Raw genomic sequence first — 25,072 nt, 5'->3', positions numbered from 1 at the left:
ACCGCACAACTACAAATTCTGTCCTCTTACTTATCTATTTGGTTTATCCTACTACAGTTGTTGGTTTTTTTTTTCCAAACAATGAAATTTCTGTCCACCAGACTTTTTTCTCTTTCCTATGACTCCTCTATTTTCTAATGTCACTTACCTCTATTCTAAATCCATATACCACAGACCATTTTTTTTCTTTTAAGAGAGAGGGTGTCTCTTTGTCACCTCGGTTGGAGTGCAGTGGTGGCATGATCGTAGCTCACTGCAGCCTCAAACTCCTGGGCTCAAGCAATCATCCTGCCTCAGCCTCCCAAATAGCTGGGAATGCAAGTGTGTTACCATGCCCGGCTAATATTTTTATAGAGACATGATTTCTCCGTTTTGCCCAGCTGGTCTCGAACTCCTGGGTTCAAGTGATCTTCTCTCCTCAGCCCCACAAAGTGCTGGGTTTATAGGCATGAGCCACCACACCCAGATGCACAGAACACTTTTAAACTGCCCTTTTTTTTTTTCCAGTAGGCTAAATTCCTGGGCTTTGTTATCCTGCTGTCACACTCATCTAAACAATCTAGAAAAAATATAGCCATTTATTCCATGAGTATATTTAAGCTACTCAATTCCACTGAGAAAAATATATTACATAACAGAAGATAAATTTCTTCAGTGGTCTCCAGTTTCCACTGAATGTTCAAAATTGCCCTATAATTTTACTGTTACCGAATGAGTTCATCTCCAATTTCTCACTGTAGATCTTTAAACACTTTCCATTTTCCTGAAATGTCGGATCTTGCTACCTTTCCCTTCACTTTGACCTCTTTTTCCTCCTCTCCTTCCAATATGATGGCAGACCCCTCTACTCCTACCCTCCATCCAAAACTAAATGATTTTGTTTTTGTATATCATCCTCTTCAGTTTTCTCAGGGATATTATGTTATCAATTATTCCCTGTCTTTATAGTTTTTAAATCTCTTCTCTCTTTGCTCTTTCATAATTTAACCCCAAAGAAAAATAGATTAAATAGATGACAGTTGAATGGATGGATGGATGGATGGATGGATGGATGGATGGATAGACAGACCGACTTACTGACAGACAGACAGACAGAGATAGATAGATACATACATACATACATAAAATAACAGTTTACAAATAAATGGCCTAAAAACTACCTGACTCCACCTGCCCACTTTGACCTTCATTTTTGGCACTCTCAGTCTTTTTCCACTCTTAGGCCTTTTCCACTTTTTCCACTCTTATTTTCACACATGCTGTTTCTATTTCCTCAGCTCCAGTTTTTTCTCACTTACCTCAAATTGGGCTTCTGCAATGAATTGCATGTCAGAAAGTCCAATGGATTCCTCTTTATCCTTGTCTTGCTTGACATCTCAGCAGGACGTAACATTGTTGATCACAACACTTTTCTTACAACAAGCCCTTTTCTTGGTTTCCCTGATATCACACTCCACATTACCTGTGTATTTGGCTGCTCTCTCAATCTCCTTTTTTGGGTTATTTTCCTATGAAATCTTGGTGAATTAAGTGCCACAGGTCACTGACTAAACACCTGTCTCTTCACCCTACACTTCCTCAGGTGATTTCATCTATTCCCAAGATTTACATTTCTTGAGTTAACAACACCAAACCTAACCTCTCTATGCCCATATTCTTATATTCTTACTAGATATCTCTGTGTAGAGGGCTCACAGGCATTTCAAAGTTAACATACCCCAAACTGAAACTACGATTTTTCTCTACTATTTTTCTTTTTGTGGCTCTATAACTCACTCTGTGGAACCAAAAAATTGTCCTTGACTCCTTCCTTTTTTTGTGCTTCCTATATAAAAGAAAGAAACAAAATAATCAGCACTATTCTTTTCATGTTTGAATATTTCTATATAAGATTTTGTTTCTTCTGGATCCAACCTTACCCTATTATTTACCATTAATTTTTACCTAACTCTATTTTTGTTTCAAGTCTCAGTTAAATTCAATTCGAGTTTTAAATAAAACCTATCTTGAGCTTCCCAGTTTGATCGACTAACTGTTTTATATATGACCTCTTATATATTGCTGTGATGGTTAGTTTTATGTATCAGTCTGGCTAGGTTAGTACCCAGCTATTTAATCAAACACAAATCTAGGTGATGCTTGAAGCTATTTTGTATGTGTGGCTAACATCTACAATCGATTGACTTTAAGTAAAGGAGATTGTCCTCGATGATGTGGATGAGCTTCATCCAATCAGTTGAAAGGCATTGAGAGCAAAATCTAAGATTTCTCAGAAAAGAAATTCTTCCTCAATACTGTAGCATTCCTCTGCCGGAGTTGCCAGCCTGCTGGCTTGCTTACAGATTGAGACTTTCCAAAGTCCCTATAATTGTGTGAGCCAATTCTTTAAATTAAATTTCGTTATGTGTGTGTATGTTCTGTTTTTCCGTAGAATTTTAACTAATGCAGTTTCTATAGCACCCGCCACTTTTTTAGCTAGCATTCAACATATGCCTAATAGTATCTTAACATTTGTCTTCTCTATGATATCATAACCTCAAGGAAGGCAGGATGTGTATCTGCTATTGATAAATTTCCATAGAATCTTGCACATTTTCTGGCAGACATAGTACGTACTCAAAAATTATTTTAAAATAAAGTGTAAAAGATTTTGCATGTCTTTTTTTGTTTTGATACTTTATAATACTCATTGGTATTATTTACACTTTATAAAATGCATTTTTATGCACAATTATTTACAAAAAGACAAGTTGGCTAAATTTTCCTGGACACAACTAGTTAAATTTGTATAGTAGAGACTCTATTATTAAAAACACTTTCAGAATTTGGAAGTAGTATAATTTAATAAAGCATATGTTGATTGCCAATTTAAAGGGACCAATTGTATGAGTCATATAAATTAGTATATCCAAATGTATACTTCTTCTCGATATATTACTATGTATTAGTAGGGCTAAACTGTATTGGGAAGGTTGAGCACTTGTAAGACCTCTCCAGAGCCTTTGATATGTTATTGTTCATTGTGATTCACTGCAATCAGATGTGCTATACCACACATCATTTCTCACACCTATTTTAGTTCATACTGTATCTGAAGGTAATAGGGTTCCAAAGAATGAACTTTGAGTAACACTGATGATTGGATGATTTATTTATAATGCTATTTAGGGCAATTTCCCCCCAATACTTGACAATATTATCACATTCCTGATCCTTTAAAATTATCATTTAATATAAATAACCTTATAATTGGTAGTATGTTTAAAACAAGATCTAAAAGTAAACATCTTGAGGTTCATAAAGATTTCAAAATATCATAGTGATTCTAAATTTCTGAGGAAAAGACAGCAAAAAACTTTCTCCTGAAAGGTTATGGTAGTGAAAATCTTTCTATGTCTTGCATTATAAGTTTTAACGTGTCTTTCATTGTAGAAGATCTTTATGTTCTTGCATTTTTGGATATTACTGAGATTGAATGTTTATTATGCGTACTTACAACTATAGTCATAAATGTATGTAAAAGTGGTGTCATTTATTAAGGAGTTATTGCTTTGAAATTTTAGTGTTTAGAAACATTACTTCAAGTGCTTGCTAAAAATAGTGAATTCTAGATCCAACTCTAGAGGTTTTGATACAGTAAATCAGAAAAAAATGGCTCAGATTGTACATTTTTAAAAAGTCTTTCAGATGATTTTTCAGGCACTGAAGTTTTTATACCCTATTATGTCTAAGAGATAGGTCATATTTCTATTAGTAACACTGGCTCACTAGTTTCATGATTAAACTCTGGGCAGAGAGTTAGTCCCTACTAGACATAGAAAAGTGTATTAAATTTTGGAGCCCGGAGAGCCAAAGTGATCAGAAGCAAAAAGAACAAATCTTGTGGCATCACACTACCTGGCTTCAAACTAAACTATAAGGCTACAATAATCAAAACAGCACGGTACTGGTACAAAAATAGACACATAGATCAATGGAACAGAATAGAGAACCCGTAAATAAAACCACACACCTAACACCATCTGATCTTCAACAAGGCTGACAATAACAAGCCATGGGAAAGAGACTCTCTATTCAAGAAATGGTGCAGGGATAACTGGCTAGCCATGTGCAGAAGAATAAAACCGTACTCCTACCTTTCACCATATATAAAAATCAACCCAAGATTAATTAAAGATTTAAATATAAGACCTTCGACTACAAACCTAGGAAATACTCTTCTTGATATTGACCTTGGCAAATAATTTTTGGCCAAGTCCCCAAAAGCAATTGCAATAAAAGTAAGACCAAATTATCAACACAGTAAACAGACAACCTATGGAATAGGAGAAAACATTCATAAACTGCATCCAACAAAGGTCTAAAATCCAGAATCCATAAGGAACTAAAATAAATCAACAAGCAATAAACAAATGATTCCATTAAAAAGTGGGCAAAGGACATGAACCCATACTTCTCAAAAGAAGACATACACGCAGACAATGAACATGAAAAAATGTTCATCACCACTAGTCATCAGAGAAATGTACATCAAAACCACAATAAGATACCATCTCACACCCGTCAGAATGGTGATTATTAAACAGACAAAAAACAACGATGCTGGTGAGGCTCGGGATAAATATGAATGCTTATACACTGTTCGTGAGAATGTAAATTATTAATATTTCAGCCACTGTGGAAAGCCATTTGGAGATTACTCAAAAAACTTAAAAACAGAGCTCCTTTCAACCCAGCAATCCCATTATTGGGTATATGTCCAAAAGAAAATAAATCATTCTACCAAAAAGAAACATGCATTCATACATTCATCACAGTGCTATTCACAATAGCAAAGACATAGAATCAACACAGTAACACTCAATCAACGGTGGAATGGATAAAGAAAATATGGTACATATACACCATCAGCGGTGGAATGGTTTGTTGGCTTGTTGTTTGTTTACCTGTTTGCGTAGATCTCAAATCAATTGGGAAAGTGTTTCCTGCCCACTGGGAAGGAAAACACCTGATATCTGGACCAGAAAGTTTTTGGGTTTTCGTGTTCACTTTTGACCCGTGACTGAGGTGATGGGACTGCAGGTATAAGTTGTCTTTGTGACTATGCAACTGTGTTTGAAATTGAGAAAAATCTTCACTTCCATCTCCAGAGGATAAAAGTACATTAAATTGTAGCATCTCTTAAGCTAAAGAATCACCGTTCTAATTTGTTTATTTTTAAAAAGTGCTTATGTAAATTAAATATTCTCAAATACATATAATTTTTTAAAAGAATTTCTAATACATGAATTGTGATAACCTCTAAAAAAAATCACCAAAGGCATTTTCTATAAAATATCAAATCACAACTGGTTTAATAATGATTTAAAGAAGAAAAACAGTTATATGACTTTATATAAAGTAACAATGTTAAGTAATATACAAGTGGGCAATTTAATTTTTATAAGATTTAGGTTTGATTCCTCATGAAAAGTCTATTTAATCTTAATTCCTGAAAGTTTGTATACTAGGTTACTAATAAAATAAAAATGTACTCCTATAAAAATGTTTAATATTATAAAAATGTATTTTAAATAAGTTGAATCATAATTCTCTCAATCTTTTTATTTCAATAATAATTTTGTTTTAAACAGTTTGTCAACCTGAACAAAATTTTCAAGATCTTTAGGTAACTTAAAACTTAGCCTAATATTACACTGAGTTACTTATCATGGAATACATAAGTAATATTGTGATAAAATACTATAAATTATTGATTACCAAGCATAAAATTAAGTTTATTTTTATTGTCTACAAGACATGAATACATATAACAAGTATTGGAGAGTATAAAAGAGGAAACTATATTTGCCTTGGATTATAAGACTTAGCTAAAAACCAACCATTAAATTGTTAATATTTTCTCAGTTTGCTCAGTTTTGATGGATTGATTCATAAGATATACTATCATAATCGCAGGACACAGCTCAGAGCAAGTGAGGAGGGGATGGACCTGTCAAATATTAGTCCCTCTTCCTTTATCCTTTGAATCACTTATGCATTGACAATTTCTTGAGCACCTATCACAGGCCATTGATTGCATTATGTGCTCAGGGGAAACAGATGACTAGAACATTCAGGTCCTCAACATATCTTGTTATAAAAGTTAAGATCTAAACAAATAATTAGAATAAAGTGGATTTAGTAATGCGCTTATTTTCTTACAGGAACTCCAGCCTTGTCAAACTCTATTAATTCTGTTACTCTCAAGATCTACTTGGGCATCGCTACTTTCATAATATATTTTTAAAATTTCTCCTTTACTTCTGCCCTAGAGAAATCAATCACTTCTTAGGACACACCTAAAACTTTTGTGTCTTTTATATTAAACTTATGCTACAATGCAATTATCTTTTGACATATTTGCATTACCTAAATTGTTTTCTTCCTTAGCTAAACAATTTGTTAAAATACAAAGTACATTGTTTCACAGGGGAGAATAATTAACTTTAATTTGGAAATGCCATGTAAAATATACATTCTGATAATGGCAAAATGACAGTAGACAAAGAATACATTTTTCCAATGAGGAGAAAATTTACAGATTAATTTATTTGTATGAAGAATTTGGCACATAAAGTTATACACAAGGTACATGCAGTCACTAAATATTTATTGGTTATATACTATACTTGTTTCTATGCTATCTAATGTGGATTACAAAGAAATCCAAACCACATAAACATCATAATTATTCTAAAAAGAAAAATAGATTATAAACTACCTTTAGGGAAACATATCAGTTATTATTGAGAAGTGTTTTATACAGACAAGGATTATTTTATCGAATATATTTTTCTCCAATTAGTTATTATACTCCCTTTCTCCTTCCTTCCTTCCTCCTACCTCCTATTTTGAGATTTACTCAAATGAGGTAAAATTAACCAATTCCACAGACTTCAAATTTATGACTGATGCTTTGTTATGAACAAGTAATGGCAAACATACTGTGAAATCAAAAGTATAAAATGTCAATACATTATTATGTCATTCAAAAATAATTGTGTATGATAACATGCAAGGAGAATATGTTTTCACTGAGATATATTCTCACATAAATTATTACAAAAATAAACATTACTTTTTTTTATTAAGACTCATGTGAAACATTTTACAGAGGTATTATTCAACTCAAGGAACAAACTGAAAAATGAGGGAGAGCAATGACAAATGAAGCTGAAGATAGACTCTCTGACTTGTTATAGAAATGGCATGGTGAGAGTGACAGATTTGGATATCTGAAAGAAAAACAGGGAACTAAATCGTATTCGATAGCTTTTATGAGCAGGCATTGAAAAAATAAGGTTTACAAATTTTATCTAAGCCAATATGCAAAACAGCACTATCCACCTGGTACTCTATCCAGTTTTACAGGAGGACACCTAAGATGCACAGCAGTTAAGCAAATGTCCCGAGATCAAAAAATGAATAATGAAGTATAGTAAATTCTTATAATTTTATGTTGCCTTGGTGTTCATTTCGAATACAAGTTTAACTTTCTTATAGCAGAAGCAGGGTTTGGTCACCCTTGACTCAGCTTCCAGTTCTACACCACACCCAAATGCCTCAATCCAGAGGCCCCAGATAAGAGCTTAGATGCATCTCTCCAGCTTAGCAGACCAGGTTATCCATTTTCCTGCTACTTCCTTTAAAAAAACTATTCAGGTATTTTCCCGCAAACTTAACGTAACCCACACCCTATGCCCTTATGTATCCTGCTAATTGCCATATGTTCTCTCTCTCTCTATGCCTGACTCTACATTTCTGCCTTGCATGACCTGGAGACAGAGAACTGTCCTCCTGACTCATTGTGTTCTCCCTGCCTAGGATCCATAAGTAAAAAGTCTTTGAGCATGTTTCTTACTGTGGTGGTGTATCGAATTTGCACCTTCCAAAGAACTACAGCTTCCCCTGGCCAGAATTTCCCTGGGATGCCAGGAAGAACACAAAGTCAGGATCCCAGTGCTGCAGCAATGGTTAGGCAGGCACAAACTGAACATGGATCAAACAAGAGCCACAAGGGCATCTTCCAATATAAACACCTTTCCTGTGTGAGAGACCCCCTGGTCAAAGGTTTGAGAACTAGACATTAGGCTGTCTAGCAGGTAAAAGTAGTATCCCACAAAAGTCACACTGTAAACACCCATGTCTAGTTCTCCTTCATTTCCCAATAGGACAGGGTTGCTAACAGGTCTGGTACTGAAACCCCAATAGCTAGAGGCTCTTAAAACACAAGGAAAATGTGCTTCTAACTGGGATCAGAGGACCTTCACAAACCTCCTCTCCAGTGAAACATTCACAATTGATAAAAATAATATAATATACATATATATCATATACAAAATCATGTACCTAATTATACATATAAAATATGTTAGCATTGTTTTATGATATATCATGTATCTATAACCTTATATATGATATTATATGTATAATGATATATATGTATATATTATACATTAATTAAATATAATTATGTATATATTATATATCAACAATTAAAGTCTCCAGAGATTGTTCTAAGATACAAGGCAAATTATATGTATTTTTTTTCAAGAAACACTAAATCTCAGTAACAATAGCAAGCGTCTATGTAATTTGAACCTTAACCCGTACCCTCCTTCCCATTCCTAACTCCAGAGCAGTGGTGCATATTTTGCCCAAGGAGACAGCCAGGTAATAAGAACTGAGAACTCTGAAGTTCTGCCCAAAAGAGCTAGCTTTGTTTAGAAAAGAATGTAGGCAAGTTCGAGTTGAAGGGTACTCTCTGAAATAATGCAAATTTTATTGGTAAGCAATTAAGTGGAGACTGCTATCTCCATGATGTATTGTTGGGTTTGCAGCATATATAATGATGTATGGTTGGGTTTGAAGCATATATACATATAATATGTACAAAAATTAGAGCATAAAATGGATAAGAGGAAATAGAGCTTTCTAGGATTGTTTCTATACTAAACTAAATAAGTGGCTGGGCGTGGTGGCTCATGCCTGTAATCCCAGCACTTTGGGAGGCCGAGGCAGGTGAATCGCAAAGTCAGGAGATCAAGATCATCCTAGCTAACACAGTGAAACCCCATCTCTACTAAAAATACAAAAAAAAAAAAAAAAAGAAAGAAAGAAAAAGAAAAAGAAAAAAAAAAAAAGAAAGGAAAAGAAAAATCATCTGGGTGTTGTGGCGGGCGCCTGTAGTCTCAGCTACTCGGGAGACTGAGGCAGGAGAATGGCGTGAACCCAGGAGGCAGAGCTTGCAGTGAGCTGAGATGGCACCACTGCACTCCAGCCTGGGCGACAGAGCTAGACTCCATCTCAAAAAAAAAAAAAAAAAATCCTAAATGAGTATAAATATGAAATAGATTCTTATAAATTAAGATATATAATTCCTAAATCAACCACAAAGAAAATAACAAAAAATACAAAGAAAAATCATTAAACTAAAATGTTACACAAGAAACTATTCTCTTAATGCAAAAGTGGTAAATGAGAGAGGACAAAAGAGACATAAGAGATTTTTGAGAATAAGACATACAAGCAGCCAAAAGACATGAAAAAATGTTCAACATCACAAATTATCAGAGAAATGCAAATTAAAACCACAATTAAATACCATCGTACACCAGACAGAATGGCTATTATTAAAACCTCAAATAATAACACATGTTATAGCACATTTAGAGAAAAGTGAATGCTTATACACTGTTGGTGAGAATGCAAATTAGCATAACTTCTGTGGAAAACAGTATGGAGGTTACTCAAAGAACTAAAAATAGAACAGTTATATAATCCAACAGTCACATTACTGGGTATATACCCAAAGGAAAAGAATTCACTATATCAAAAAGACACCTGAACTTACATGTTTGTCACAGCACTATTCACTATAGTAAAGTTGTGGAATAAACCTAAATGTCCATCAACTGATGATTGGATAAAGAAAATTATATATATATATACATATATATGTATATATGTGTATATATGTATGTATATATCTATAATTCTTATATATAAAATTCTTATAGATATGTATAATTCTTATTGATATATATATCTATAAGAAAATTATACATACATATACACACACATATATACACACACACAAACACACATACACCCCATGTAACACTACTTAGCCATAAAAAAGAATGAAATCACGTCTTTTGCAACAACATAAAGCAGGAGATCATCATCTTAAGTGAAATAATTCAGAAACAGAAAGTCAAATAACTCATATTCTCATTTAAAAGTCGGAATTAACAATGGGTACACATGGACATAGAGAGGGTAATAATAGACACCGGAGCTATAAAAGTGTAGGAGGTTGGAAAGAGAGTGAGGATTGAAAATTATCTATTGTGTACAATGTTCACCATTGGGGCGATGAGCACATTAAAACCGAGACTTCTCACTACACAATATACCCATGAAACAAAACTGCACTTGTACCCCTGAAATCTTTAAAAATAAATTTAAAAATCTCAAGTTCATGGATCAAAAGACATAATATCATTAAGGTAACAATATTTTCCAAATAGATATAAAATTAATATCTAATGTGGCTTTTTGCAGAAATTGGTCAGTTATCCCAAAATTCTGATAGAAATGAGGACTTAGTCATAAGTTTTTTGCTTAGTCCAAAGGGTAAAAACAAAGAATTAATAACAGAAAGAAATAGACTTATGGAAATTTAAAATGCATTAGTAATTTAAAGATAAAAGAACAAATCACACTGACATAAGGACATATTATTAGCTGAATAAAAATACATGACATAATAAAACTTATGGGATGAAGTTAAAGCAGTGCTTAGAGAGAAATTTATAAATGTAAATGATTATATTTAAAAAGAAAAATGACCTCATATCGATGACCTAACCTTCAACATAAAGCAGTGGAAAAAGAAGAGCAAAGTATACCCGAATAAAGCAGAAGGAAGAAAATAAGAAAAACTAGAATGAAAACTAATGAAGCAACAACTTGAAAAAGAGAATCAAAGAAACACAAAGCCAAGTCTGAAAAGATCAACAATATTGACAAACTTTTAGCTAGAATAACAAAATTATCAGTATCAGAAATGAAAGTAAGATGATTGCCTACAATCTAACAGAAATAAAAAGATTAAAAGGGAATAGTATGTATAGCTGTGTGGCAACAAATTAGACAATATAGATGAAATGGAAAAATTCCTTAAAAAACACAAACTACCAAATCTGACTGTAAAAGAAATGGAGAGAGAGAGAGAGAGAGAGAAAGACAGAGAGAGAAGGCCTTGCTCTGTTGCTCAGGCTAGGACTCTTGGTGCATGGGAGCATTCCACCATGCCTGTCTTTTTTTTTTTTTTTTTTTTCTTTTAGATATGGGAACTCACCTCACTTTGTTGCCTATGGTAGCTTTGAACTCCTGGACTCAAGCAAACTTCCTGCTTTGGCCTCCCAAAGTGTTAGGATTACAGACATGAGCCACTGTGCCCAGCCTGGATATATAATTTTTAACACTTCCTAGAGATAAAAGCTTAGGACCAAACGGCTTTTCTGGTGAAATCTGTCAAACATTTAAAGCAAAATTAATACCATTTATTCATAAATTATTCCAAAAATCAAAAGAGGCAGGGACACTTTCCAACTCACTCCATGAGGCCGGTGTCAACCTGATATCAAAACCAAAAAAAAAAAAAAAAAAAAATCGCAAGAAAAACAAACTACATACCAATATATCTTATGAATATAGATGCAAAATGTATCAACAAAATACCAGCACACTGACTCCAGCATCACAGAAAAATAATTATACACCAAGACCAAGTGGGATTTAATTAAATAATGTGAGGTTGTTTTAAAGTGCACAAACAAATAAATGTAATGTATTTTATCAGTAAAATAAAGGAAAAATCAGAGGACCATGTCAGTAAACTCAGAAAAAGCACTGACAAATTCAGTACCTCTGGAGTGATTAAAAAGCACTGAAACAATCAGTGAAGGAAGGGAATGCCTTCAACATTGTCTAGGGCAGCTGTGAAAAATCCACACCTAATGTAATAATGGTGTAAGACAAAATGTTTCCCTCCAATGTTAGGAGCAAGATAACAGTGTACGCCTTTGTCATTTACATTCAACATTATACTGTAATTCTCATATTGCCAGGCCATAAAGGCAAGAAAAAAAACACAAAGGCATCCAGATTGGAAAGAAAACCTTGAACTATCTCTCTTTGCAGTTGACAGGATCTTGTATATAGGAAATCCAGATGTATCTACTAACACTGTGAGAATTAATAGAAGAGTTATAACCCATTGTAGTATATAAAATCATTATAAAAAATCACTTATATTTCTATCTATAAAATTGAACTATCAGAAAATGAAATTATAAAACTTGTATTTATAATAGTATTGAAAAGAATACAATACAGAGGGATATATTATTTAAAGAAGTGCAAGATCTAATAATAAATGTCAAAACACATTGAAAGAAATTAAAGAAGACATAAATAATTTGAAAAACATCTCATGTGCATGGATCAAAAGACTTAATATTGTTAAGATAACAATACTTCCCAAATAGATATAAAATTAATACCTCATGTGGCTTTTTGCAGAAATTTGTCAGTTATCCCAAAATTCTTATAGATGCAGGGAACTTGACATGGTCAAAACAATCTTGAAATAAAAAAGGAAATTGATGATCTTCCTAATTTCCAAACTACAGTAAGCAATCCTATGTGGTATGTAGATATGGATAGACATACAGATTAATTGAAAAGAATTAAAAGTTCAGAAATAAACCCTTACATTATGGTCATTTCTTGTTTTACTAGAGTACCAAAACAATTCAACCAGGAAAAGAATAATCTTCAGCACACTGTGTTGGGACACTTTGATATCTACATACAAAGGGATGGAATTGTGTTTGTCCTTCACATCATACACAAAAATTAAATCAAAATCAATTGTAAACCCAAATATAAAAGTATAAAACTCTTAGAAAAAAATACAGTAGTAACTCTTTAGGACCTTGGGTTGGGAAAAGTCTCCTTTGATACAACATCAAAAGCAAGGATCCAAAGAATAAATAATTATAATAAATGTCATTAATATTAAAAGCTTTTGTATATCAAAGGACACAATGAACAAAGTAAAATGACAACCCAAGAATGGAAAAATAACTTTTGCAAATCATATTTCTGATGAGGGATTTCTATCTGTAAAATGTAAAAATACTCTTACAATTCAATAATAAAAAGACAACCCAATTTAAAAATGAGCAAAGGATCTGAACAGACATTTCTCCAAAGATATACAAATGGTGAATGAGCACATAAAAGATGCTTAACCACATTAGCTATCAGGGAAGTACAAATCAAAGCCACGAGGAGATAGCACTTTCTCACACTAGGATGGCTATAATCATAAAGACAGAAAATAGTATGTGTTGGTGAGGATGTGAAGAAACTGGAGCCCTTGTGCACTGCTAAAGGCAATGTAAAACTGTGCAGCCATTTAGAAAGTAGTTTGGTTTTCCTCAAATGGTTAAACATAGATTTACCATGTGACCCATGAATTCTGCTTCTAGATATAGACCCAAGAAAAATGAAAATATACGTCTACCCCAAAACTTGTACATTAATACTTATAGCAGTATTATTTATAATATCCAAAAAGTGGAAGCAATTCAAATGTCCATCCTCTGATAAACAAATAAAATTTGGTATATCAATGTAGTACAATATTATTCTGCAAAAAGAAGAATAAAATTTTGATACACACTGAAACACAGATGAAAGTTCAGTTAAAGCCAAAGAGCATTTATTCTATAGTACTGTTTACATTAAATGTTCAGACTAAGAAATTTTATAGTCAGAAGAAGATTAGTGGTTTATTAGGTATGGTGGAGAGTGGACGTTTTAAGCAAATGGGGAATGATTGTTAATGAGTACATGCTTTCTTTTCAAAATATTGAAAGTGTTCTAAAAATTATTGTGGTGACACTTTGGGAGGCCAAGACAGGTGGATCACGAAGTCAGGAGATCGAGACCATCCTGGCTAACATGGTGAAACCCCGTCTCTACTAAAAATAAAAAAACTAGCCGGGCGTGGTGGCGGGCGCCTGTAGTCCCAGCTACTCGGGAGGCTGAGGCAGGAGAATGGCGTGAACCTGGGAGGTGGAGCTTGCAGTGAGCCCATATTGCGCCACTGCACTCCAGCCTGAGGGACCGAGCAAGACTCCGCCTCAAAAAAAAAAAAGTATTATGGTGATTATGTAGTTCTGAATATACTAAAAATTCTTGAACTTTTTACTTTAAACAGGTGAATTACATGGTATATAAATTACATCTTAATAGAGCTTTTATTTAAAAAAAATAAACAAAACTTGGAACTATAATTCAACTCTGCAATTGCACACTTGGGCTTTGGTTACATAGACAGAAAAGCTAATCTTCACACAAAACCTGTACATGGATATTCATAGCAGCTTTGCTCAAAATAGCCAAAACCTCAAAACATCCCAGATGTACTTCAACCAGTAAATGCTTAAACAAACTGTGGTAAAACCATACCATTAAAGGTTACTCAGCAGTAAAAAGGAACAAACTATTGATTCTCGTAACAACCTGGATGAACCTCCAGAGAATTAAGCTAAGTGGAAAAAGCTAATACCAAAAGGTTACATACTGGATGGTTCCATCACAGAGGATGACCCATTTATGTAACATTCTTGAAGTGACAAAATTGCTGAAATGGAGAACAGATTAGGAACTGTCAAGAGCTAACGAAGGGGATGTGGGAGAAAAAAGGTTATGACTGTTGAAGGAAAAAATGATGTGTTTGTGATGATAGAAATGTTATGTGTCTTTTCTCTAACAATGCCAACATCCTTGTGATCAGGTACTATTGCTTTTCATGATATTACACTGAGGGACTCTTAAAGACTATGTATTAGCTCCTTCTCCTGCTGCTATGAAGAAATACCCGAGACTGGGTGTAAAGAAAAAGAGGTTTAATGGGCTCACAGTTCCACTTGGCTGGGGAGGATTCACAATCATGGTGGAAGACAAAGGAGGAGCAAAACACGTCCAACATGGCAGCAGGCAAGAAAGTGTGTGCAGGGGAACTACTCTTTATAAAATCATCAGATCGCATGAGACTTATTATCACCAGAACAGCATGGGAAAAATCTGCCCACACGATTCGATTACTTGCCACTGGTTCCCTCCCATGACACGTGGGGATTATGGGAGCTACAATTCAAGATGAGATTTAGGTGGGAACACAGTTAAACCATATTAGTCTACATGGAATGTCTCTGTATTATTTCTTACAACTGCATATGAACCTACACTTAAAGCAAAAATATTTCATCAAAACATGCATATATTGAATCCTCAATTTAAACCCATTTGTGAATTATACCAAAAGCCATTCCATTTACTTCAACAATTGATTTTACGATTGGCAGTGTCTAGAAAGTGGAAACAGATAATTGAAAGATGAATTCTATCAGATTTGACACAGGACTAAATGTTAGTTTCTCAACTCTCTTAAATACCTTGTACCCATCATGTTAAAGAAAAATAGAAAATACAGGATTCCTTCACACTTCATGGGTTATAATGACTGCAGTTTAGATGATACTTTCACATATATGCAAATACAACATTTTAAAGCATTAAAGATTATGTATTTCCAGTTTTAAAAGGTGTTTGGATGATTGTACTCAACAATTTCTCTACTAACATCATAGTAAAATATATTAATATGGTAAGACACGCCAAATGACGATTCACAACAGAAAATTAGAACTGACACACAACTTCTTGCTGAAGTCGAAATAAATGTCTTTAACTACAATGATGCTTAAACTTCATTAAAAATAAAATCTATGGCCTGCCCTTGCTTGAAATCAAATGCTACTACCATGTTGAAAGGCATACCATTGTTTCTTTGTCTACACTATGTCACCTATAAGTTCTCTATGATCCAGTATACTTAGCAGTTATCCTTCACCTTTGTAGATATTAATTTTGAATCCAGTGGAATGTGTTTCCTGGCTCCCACGACTGTCAGTACTTGTATTCTGTGTTAATTTACAGGCTACAAAAAAATAAAGAAAAAATTTAAAAAAAGAAAAAAATGAAAAAAAATAGAGGCTACAACTGATAGGAAATAACTGGGCAAGTAGTGGGCAGGGAAGACTGTCCTATTCCAGAGGCAGGTGGGAGTAGTCTTCGTTTATCATGAAAATGTGGGGAAGATAAGAGAAGCCCTAAAAGGGGCGCTGCTTCATCATTCAGAGTATCAGAAAGTAAGGTCCTGAGGGTAAGAGTCCATTCTAGGCCGGGCGCGGTGGCTCAAGCCTGTAATCCCAGCACTTTGGGAGGCCGAGGCGGGCAGATCACGAGGTCAGGAGATCAAGACCATCCTGGCTAACACGATGAAACCCCGTCTTTACTAAAAATACAAAAAATTAGCCGAGCGTGTTGGCGGGAGCCTGTAGTCCCAGCTACTCGGGAAGCTGAGGCAGGAGAATGGCGTGAACCCGGGAGGCGGAGCTTGCAGTGAGCCGAGATTGCGCCACTGCACTCCAGTCTGGGGGACAGAGCAAGACTCCATCTCAAAAAAAAAAAAAAAAAAAAAAAGAGTCCATTCTATCTCAGGCCCAAAGAGCCATGTTAAAACACAAAACAAGAATTTTGGATCCTGAGAATTGATAACTGGACTACAAAGTTTGCATGCAGGCCTGCTTTCAAGTTTTAGTAGAGAGAGAGGTTTATTCATGTGGCCTCTGGTCAACCACAAATCCCAATCAAATTCCTCTCACCAAAGATTGAGATAAACATAAAGCTGTAAAAATTGGTCCAAAAAAACAAGAAAAGGAGTATTATCTTGATAACTTAAAGGGAGAAGGGATTTTAGAAAATGATTTATTACCAGCAACAACAACAAAATGGAAACACACTTTGTAGTCCCAATGTGATACAAGCCTATAAGACTTTTTGAAACAGGTAAAAAAAACTTACAAAACAGGCTGATTTTCTTAAAATCAGGAGATTAAAATGAGAAATAAAAAATGATAAAGTTATTTAATAAATAGAGGTAATAAAACCAATGTCAGATCTCACTCATTTCTCATTCTCTCTTTTCTGTTCTGTTCCTGAAGATGAAATCAGCACGATTGAGACAGATAATATTTTTAAAAAGATGAAGACATTGTGGTGATTCCTCAAGCATCTAGAACCAGAAATACCATTTGACCCAGCAATCCCATTACTAGATATATACCCAAAGGATTATAAATAATTCTGCACGTATAAAGACACATGTACACGTATGTTTATTGCAGCACTATTCACAATAGCAAAGACTTGGAACCAACCCAAATGCCCATCAATGATACACTGGATAAAGAAAATGTGGCACATACACACCATGAAATGCTGTGCAGCCATAAAAAAAAGGATGAATTTATGTCCTTTGCACGAACGTAGATGAAGATAGAAACCATCATTCTCAGCAAACTAACACAGGAACAGAAAACCAAACACCACATGTTCTCACTTATAACTGGGAGTTGAACAATGAGAACACGTGGACACAGGGAGGGGAACATCACACACTGGGGCCAGTTGGGGGATGAGGGAGTAGGGGAGGGATAGCATTAGGAGAAATACATAATGTAGATGACAGTTTGATGGGTGCAGCACACCACCGTGTATACCTATGTAACAAACCTGCACATCTGCACTTGTATTCCAGAACTTAAAAGTATAACATCAACAAAAAAGATAATCAAAGAGGAGTTTCTAGAACTGACAAGAAACCTGAGTGTGTAAATCAAAAGATTTGATAAATTTCTATTATAATCAAATCTAGGCATTTAACATGGTTATAAGGCTACACTTAAAAAACCTATGGAGGCAAAAGAAAAGTGTTGGTACCCACGAAAAAAAATCACAAAAACACAACAACAACAACAAAAGCTCTCTTATTCTCCCTTTCCATCACAGATAGCCAAAAAAAAATGATGAGACAAGATAGAACATATGCATTATTTTTATTGTAAAGTTAAATTGTTGATAATTTATTAATCAATGGGTGTGTATATTTGAATTAATAAAATAAGTAATTATTTTAAGTGGTGGGTTTATATTTTCAGAATACAACTTTAAACAGTGGGTGTGCTACAACTGGAGGAAATTACACATTTGATGAATACTCAAGTAACTGCCATGTCAAAATTCTGTAAACATGCCCAGGTGCATATTAAATTTGCCCTGAGTTTGCCTCATATTGGCAACTTGATATCTTTTTATTTACTTTGTTTAATAAATATATGAAATTTGATTTTTTTTTCTTGTTTTGCTTTAAAACCTTTTTTAAGCCAGGCACAGTAGCTCATCCCTGTAATCCCAACGCTTTGGGAAGCTGAGGCAGCAGGATCACTTTAGCCTAAGAGTTCAGGCCTAGTCTGGGCAACGTAGTGGGACCCTGTCTCTATTTAATTAAAACAATAAAAAAACCTTTTAACATTTTATTCTGGGTCTGAAAAATCTGCTCGCATATATATTGTATCATATATATGCGTGTATGTGTATATATATAACTATATATATTAAACTATATTATATATAACTATATATAAATATAAATATAACTATATTGTGTATAACTATATCTAACTAAAACTATATATATAACTATATATACGTGTGTGTGTGTATATATATATATATTAGTTAAGGAACTGACCACATGTTAAAATGACACTGATGGTTAACACTGGCTCTGATTTAGATGTAAAATATAGTAATTTGTGGCTTATGTCATTTACTTGATAAACGGAAGAGACTTTAAAAAAAAGAGACAGTTCTAAGATTCTTCAAATCATTTTCTGTTTTAAAGACACAGGAATAAGGACATAATAAATATAATTACTCAGTATTCATGCTCCTACCCAACCATTCTATCACCACCGCCATATAAAGCTTAACTCAGTTTTCCTGTTTGTTCTTGTATTTAAAAACAATGTATTTGTAAAACTTCTCTAAAAAGTCAATTTAAAGGTAATAGGAATATTTTCCAAACAAACAAACTGAAAAATAAAATAAGTATAAATTCAAACTGAGATTAGAGGCCATTTTTTAAAAATAAACATTTGTCAAATATTCCAAGGTTTCTACATTTTGGTAAATGTTAACACAGACTTCTTCATTCCAATATGAAGACTGCCAAGCACTCGTCAGACCTAATAGGTATTATCTTAAATAATTATTAATAAAAATAACATTCTCCTAGTTGGGGTTAAGCATGTCTGACAAATATCAAAGGATAAAGTATGGATGTAGGTGCACAGGATTATAGGAAAAGTCATTTAACACACCTACTAATGTCTGAAAGATTACTTTCTGAACATGTGTATTGAAATATAACATTTGGGATCATGATACGGACCTCTCATGTCTAATTAATGCCTTTGTTATATTAAGAGGCAGGCTTTCAGTATCCAACACATTTTTATCCAAAATTATATGCATGTTTTAACAAAGCAAACAGAAGGAAATAAAACTGACATATTTAAATAAGCAAGTGTTTCTCTTATATCACATTTTCTCAGCTTTGTTACAACATAATTATTAATGAGCTGAATGCCATTAACATGAATCTATGTACTTATATTGCTCCTTAAAAAATACTTGTTTTATAGGTTAAGAAACTTAATGCAGACTGCATACAATTTTTTAAACCAAATTAAAACAATGACGTTCCAACATTTAAGTTTGTAAGATTAAAGTTTATTTGTTACAAACATATTAAAATGTTTAATTCCTGTTATGATCAAAATAATTCAAAATAAAATAATGATAATATTTCCCTTATGAAAAATTCTCAGTACTCTATAATTCACACTAAAAATGAGAATAGGAAGAAGAATCACCCAGTTACATATTGTTAGTATTAAAAATTACTTCAGTGTCTCTAAAGGGTGTTGTATCAAGTGATTAAAGCTTGATTAAACTTTAGGCTGCTTCTTCTGGACTCTAAGCCCCTGACCTCACTTTTCTTAGAGCACACCTTTGAAAAATTATAATTGTAAATTATTTCTTTGCCTCTTTTGGAATGTAAATATTTTTAAAAGTTTCTTGCTATTATTACAAGGTAGCAATGTCTTGCTCAAGGTCCTAGGAGTCCCTTCTGAACTGTAATCATCTAGGAAGCTAGTGTCCCTGTGCAACATTCTCTGTAGGAGGGTAGAAATTTAACTTCAGTGGGTACCTTGCTCCAAGTTGTAGAACTATCTCCTGTCATGAAGATATCAGAAAGTTTGTTTTCCATTGGGTAGGACCAACTAGCAAAAATAAATGGTTTACAATGCCACTCTGCCTCCATCCCCCTCCCCAACTTTTAAACACCCTCCAGTCCTTTGCGCAGTAGAATTGAGTTCAGACTGAATTCTGGCACCTCCTCTTTACTGCAACAATCGTTTTGCCTGTGTTAACTTGTTCTGGTGCAGTCATGGCTTTGATGAAGACACTGTCATATTCCTTTAATTCAATGATTAGATAGTTTGTTACTTATGTATTTACAAATAAACATTATTCATAATAGCAAATTAAAAATCAAAATGTTTCTTTTCTTTTTTTTCAACAACAGTCCAAGACTAAGTGCAGTGGGGTGAATACGACTCACTGCAACCTTAACCTCCCAGGCTTAAATGATCCTCCCACCTCAGCCTCCAGTATAGTTGGAACTACAGTCATGTGCCACTACACCCTGGCCAATGTTTTTATTTTTTGTAAAAATGGGGGTTGTTGCCCAGTCTTAGAAAATCTTCTGAAGTTATGTTTATAGCATTGCCCCAATTTCATTATAGATATAGGTATGTGTGTGTATGCACACACATACATATTATATATATATATCAGAAGATGTGTGTGCATGTTTGTGTTCTCATTAATTATTGTCTTATTTCTATTTTCTTCACCTTCTAAATTTTTCTTAACATACTAACTTTAGTAATCTCAAAACACCTAATGTTATACAAATTATGTTTGGAAAATTATTCTGTGTATATGTTATATTTTGTAACAATTAGGGTATGTAAAATGGTTTATCCTGGCTTATTTTACTTACATTGATTAATTTACTATATCATAAAAATGATTAAAGATTATGATTAATAATCTTACATTGATTAATTTACTTACAAGGATTAACTTGCTATCTCATAAAAATGAAAAACAAAGTAGATAGAGAATCTATTATCTACCAGAATGCTCTAGTTACTGAGTCTTTGACCTCATGGAATTCACATTCTAGTCACAAGAAGAATAACATAAATGAAAACATTGAATTTAGAACGTTATCATGGAAGAAACATGTGTTATAAGTAAAAAATAAAGAGAAAACTCACTTTACAGAAGGAGTTATGTTGATTTCTTTGTTTGTGATCTCTTTAAATACTCTTAAGAAAGTGATTGAAATGGAACAATTGATGATGCAGACAAAATAGTAGTAAACTTATAAGCTTACTAAATGGCTTACTGATTACTTAGATTAAGGTGTTGGTGATAGATATGGAGAGCTGTGAATAGCTTTTAGATGCTATGTACTTCGAAGGTACAACCAAAAGTACATGCTCATGGGTTAGATATGAGAGGTGAGCAACAGCATTGATGGCATTGCCCTCTGTTAGAATGGAGAATAATCATGGAATGATGAACTGGGGACAAATAAAGACTCCACTTTGAATTTAGTGGATTTTAAGTGACTATGAGACATTCTCAATATAAAAATTATTAGAGAGATGTTTCACATTATTTTTGTTTTGAAATCCAACGTAAATTTTACACTGAAAACATATCTCAATTCAGACACTAAATTTTCATTTAAGACACTTAAGTTGTATTGATTGCATAAACCTAAAAAGCTAAAAAAAAAAATCAGTTAAAATACTAGTTCCTTATACCCAAGTTGTTTCAAACAGATCTCCAATAATTGAACTAAGTACTAAAAGCAATTTTTCTGTAATATACACAACATGTTGGTAAAACTTGTTCATCTTTTTTAACTTTTTAAGAATTAATTTGGCTTCAAAGCACATATTCTGGTTTCAAAAGTTATGTCTGTTTATCTTTCCAAGTGAAGTAATTTACTAATGCTTACATCAACTAAGAATTACTAACACTGAAGTCAAAGGAAAATTGTATAAATTGACAAACTCTAAATTTATCAATCTCAAAACAAAACTTTTTAATTTCACATGTAGTTTTTGAAACTACAAGGTTGCAATAATACTGCTGACAGCAACTAAAATCTGTATATTGACTCTTTAAAAAATGTGAAAAATCACTTTTATTGACCTTTATTATGATAATTTCCTATTATAACGTGAATTATTACAGCTTTCTAGATAAAAAATATTTTTTTCTTTGGAAATTCAATTTAGTTTGCTTTTGTTCAGTGTGATATTAGCACAAAAAACATAAAACAAACTATTATTTTATCTTTGATTATCGAATATCTAGAAATAATTTAATTTCATGAAACTTTAAATAGGGATTAACAATACAGTAAATCTTTGTATTCTTTGACTCAACCAAAGAGCAATTTGGCAAAAAATTACAAAACCATTACATTTGTTATCTTCTATTTCTTTCAATAGTTCTACAAACTGGCAATGAGTCATAGCACTTACACATATATACTAAATAATATTAACAACTGTGTCTATGACACTTGTCACAGAGTCTGCTTCAGAAAACTGAACACAAATAATTTCAGTGTCATACAGTAAAGCTAAAAGGATTTATTAGTTCATTTTCACACTTCTATAAAGAACTACCTAAAAATGAGTAATTTGTAAAGAAAAGAGGTTTAATTGAGTCAAAGTTGTACATGGATGGGGAGAGCTCAGGAAACATATGATCATGATGGAAGGTGAAGGGGAAGCAAGACATGCCCTACATAGTAGCAGGAGAGATAGAAGGAGTAGGTGCTACACACTTTAAAATTATCAGATCTCATGAGAACTCATTTATGAGACAGCATTGGGGGGACGGTGCTAAACCATTAAAAACTGCCCTATGAGCCAATCACCTCCTGCCAGGCCCCTCCTTCAAAACACGGGGATTACAATTCTACATGAGATTTGGGTAGGGACACAGAGCCAAACCAATCATTCCACCCTTTCCCCTCCCAAATCTCATGTCCTTCTCACATTTCAAAATGCAATCATGCTTTTCCAACAGTGTCCAGCATTAACTCAAAAGTCCAATCCAAGTTTCATCTGAGACAAGATAAGTATCTTTTGCCTATGAGTCTGTAAAATCAAAAATAATTTAGTTACTTCCAAGATACAGTGAAGATCTAAGCATTGGGTAAATGCTCCCATTGCAATAGGGAAAAACTTGCCAAAACTAAGGGGCTACAGGCCCCATGGAATTCCAAAATCCAGTAGGGCAGTCATTAAATCTTAAAGTTCCAAAATAATCTTCTTTGACTCCATGTCTCACATACAGGGTATGCTGATGCAAGAGGTGGGCTCCTAAGGCCTGGGCAGCTTTGCTTCTGTGGCTCTTTAGGGTACAGCCTCTGCAGCTGCTTTCACAGGCTAGTGTTGAGTGTCTGTGGCTTTTCCAGGTGCAAGATACAAACTGTTGGTGGATCTGCTATTCTGGAATCTGGAGGACAGTAGCCCTTCTCTCACATTTCCATTAGGCAGTGCCCCAGTGGAAACTCTGTGTGGGGGCTCCAACCCCACATTTCCCCTCCACACCTAGTGCAGGTTTTCCATGAGGGCTTCACCCCTGCAGCAAATTTCTGCCTGGACATCCAGGTGTTTCCATACATCCTCTAAAATCTAGGTGAAGATTCCAAACCTCATTCTTGCCTTCTGTGCACCCACAGGCCCAACACCACATGGAAGCTGCCAAGGTTTGGGGTTTGCACTCTCTGAAACAATGGCCTGAGCTGTACCTTGGATACTTAGAGCCATGGCTGGAGCTGGAGTGGCTGCTACTCAGGGTGCCATGTCCTGAGGTTGCACAGAGCTGCAGAGCTCTGGACCTGGCCCATGAATCCATTTTTTTCCCCTCCTAGGCCTCTGGGCCTGTGAAGGGAGGAGCTGCTACAAAGATCTCTGAAATGCCTTGGAGACATTTTCCTTATTGTCTTGGCTATTAACATTCTACTCTTCTTTATTTATGCAAGTTTCTACAGCCAATTGCTTAAATTCCTCCTCAGACAATGAATTTTTCTTTTCTACCACATGTTCAAGCTGAAAATTATCCAAACTTTTATGTTTTGCTTCTCTATCAAACATAAGTTCTAATTTCAGACCATCTCTTTGTGAACATGTATGACTGTATGCTGTTAGGAGCAGCCAGGCCACATCATGAACACTTTGCTGCTCTGAAATTTCTTCCACCAAATATCCTAAATCATCTCTATCAAGTTCAAAGTTCCACAGATCCCTAGAGCAGGAGCACAATGCCACCAGTCTCTTTTCTAAAGCATTACAAGAGTGACCTGTACTCCAGTTCCCAATAAGTTCATCATCTCCATCTCAGACAACCTCAGCCTGGACTTCATTGTCCATATCACTATCAGCATTTTGGTCAAAACCATTCAACAAGTCTCTAGGAAGTTCCTAACTTTCCCACATATTCCTGTCTTCTTCTGAGCCCTCAAAATTGTTCAAATCTCTTCCCATTACCTAGTTCTAAAGTTGCTTCCACATGTTCAGCTATCTTTAGAGCAGTGCCCTACTCTCCTGGTACCAATTTCTATATGAGTCTGTTTCGCAGTGCTGTAAAGAACTACTTGAAATGGGGATGATGCTAAACGATTAGAAAATACCCCCGTGATTCAGTCATCTCCCATCAGACCGCTCTTTCAACACATGGGGATTACAATTTGACATGAGATTTGTGTGCGGAAACAGAGCCAAATCATATCAAGGAAAAACATCAGCCTTTTGTTTTAAAATTATAATAAGTCTGTTTTTTTTAACCTAACATAGCTAGAGCATCCATCATCATG

The 25,072-nt window shown here is 34.2% G+C and overlaps 1 protein-coding gene across 9 annotated transcripts in view; it reads right to left on the bottom strand.

The window, feature by feature from the left end:
• GRIK2 (glutamate ionotropic receptor kainate type subunit 2) overlaps positions 1-25,072 on the bottom strand; it is a 671,651-nt gene that overhangs the window by 92,104 nt on the left and 554,475 nt on the right. The window contains exon 15 of one of the 9 annotated variants that reach the window (XM_058435433.1): positions 1,299-7,277. The exons of 7 other annotated variants lie outside the window; for them this stretch is intronic. In XM_058435433.1, coding sequence (XP_058291416.1) covers positions 7,239-7,277 — 39 coding nt within the window. In that variant the 3' untranslated portion in view covers positions 1,299-7,238. One more of the 9 variants, XM_032155828.2, reaches the window with a different exon arrangement.

Source organism: Hylobates moloch, unplaced genomic scaffold (assembly GCF_009828535.3).
Source record: "Hylobates moloch isolate HMO894 unplaced genomic scaffold, HMol_V3 SCAFFOLD_2, whole genome shotgun sequence".
Taxonomy (NCBI): domain Eukaryota; kingdom Metazoa; phylum Chordata; class Mammalia; order Primates; family Hylobatidae; genus Hylobates; species Hylobates moloch.
The sequence above is the reverse complement of the archived record's forward strand: the minus strand, read 5'-3'. Positions and strand labels throughout refer to the sequence as shown.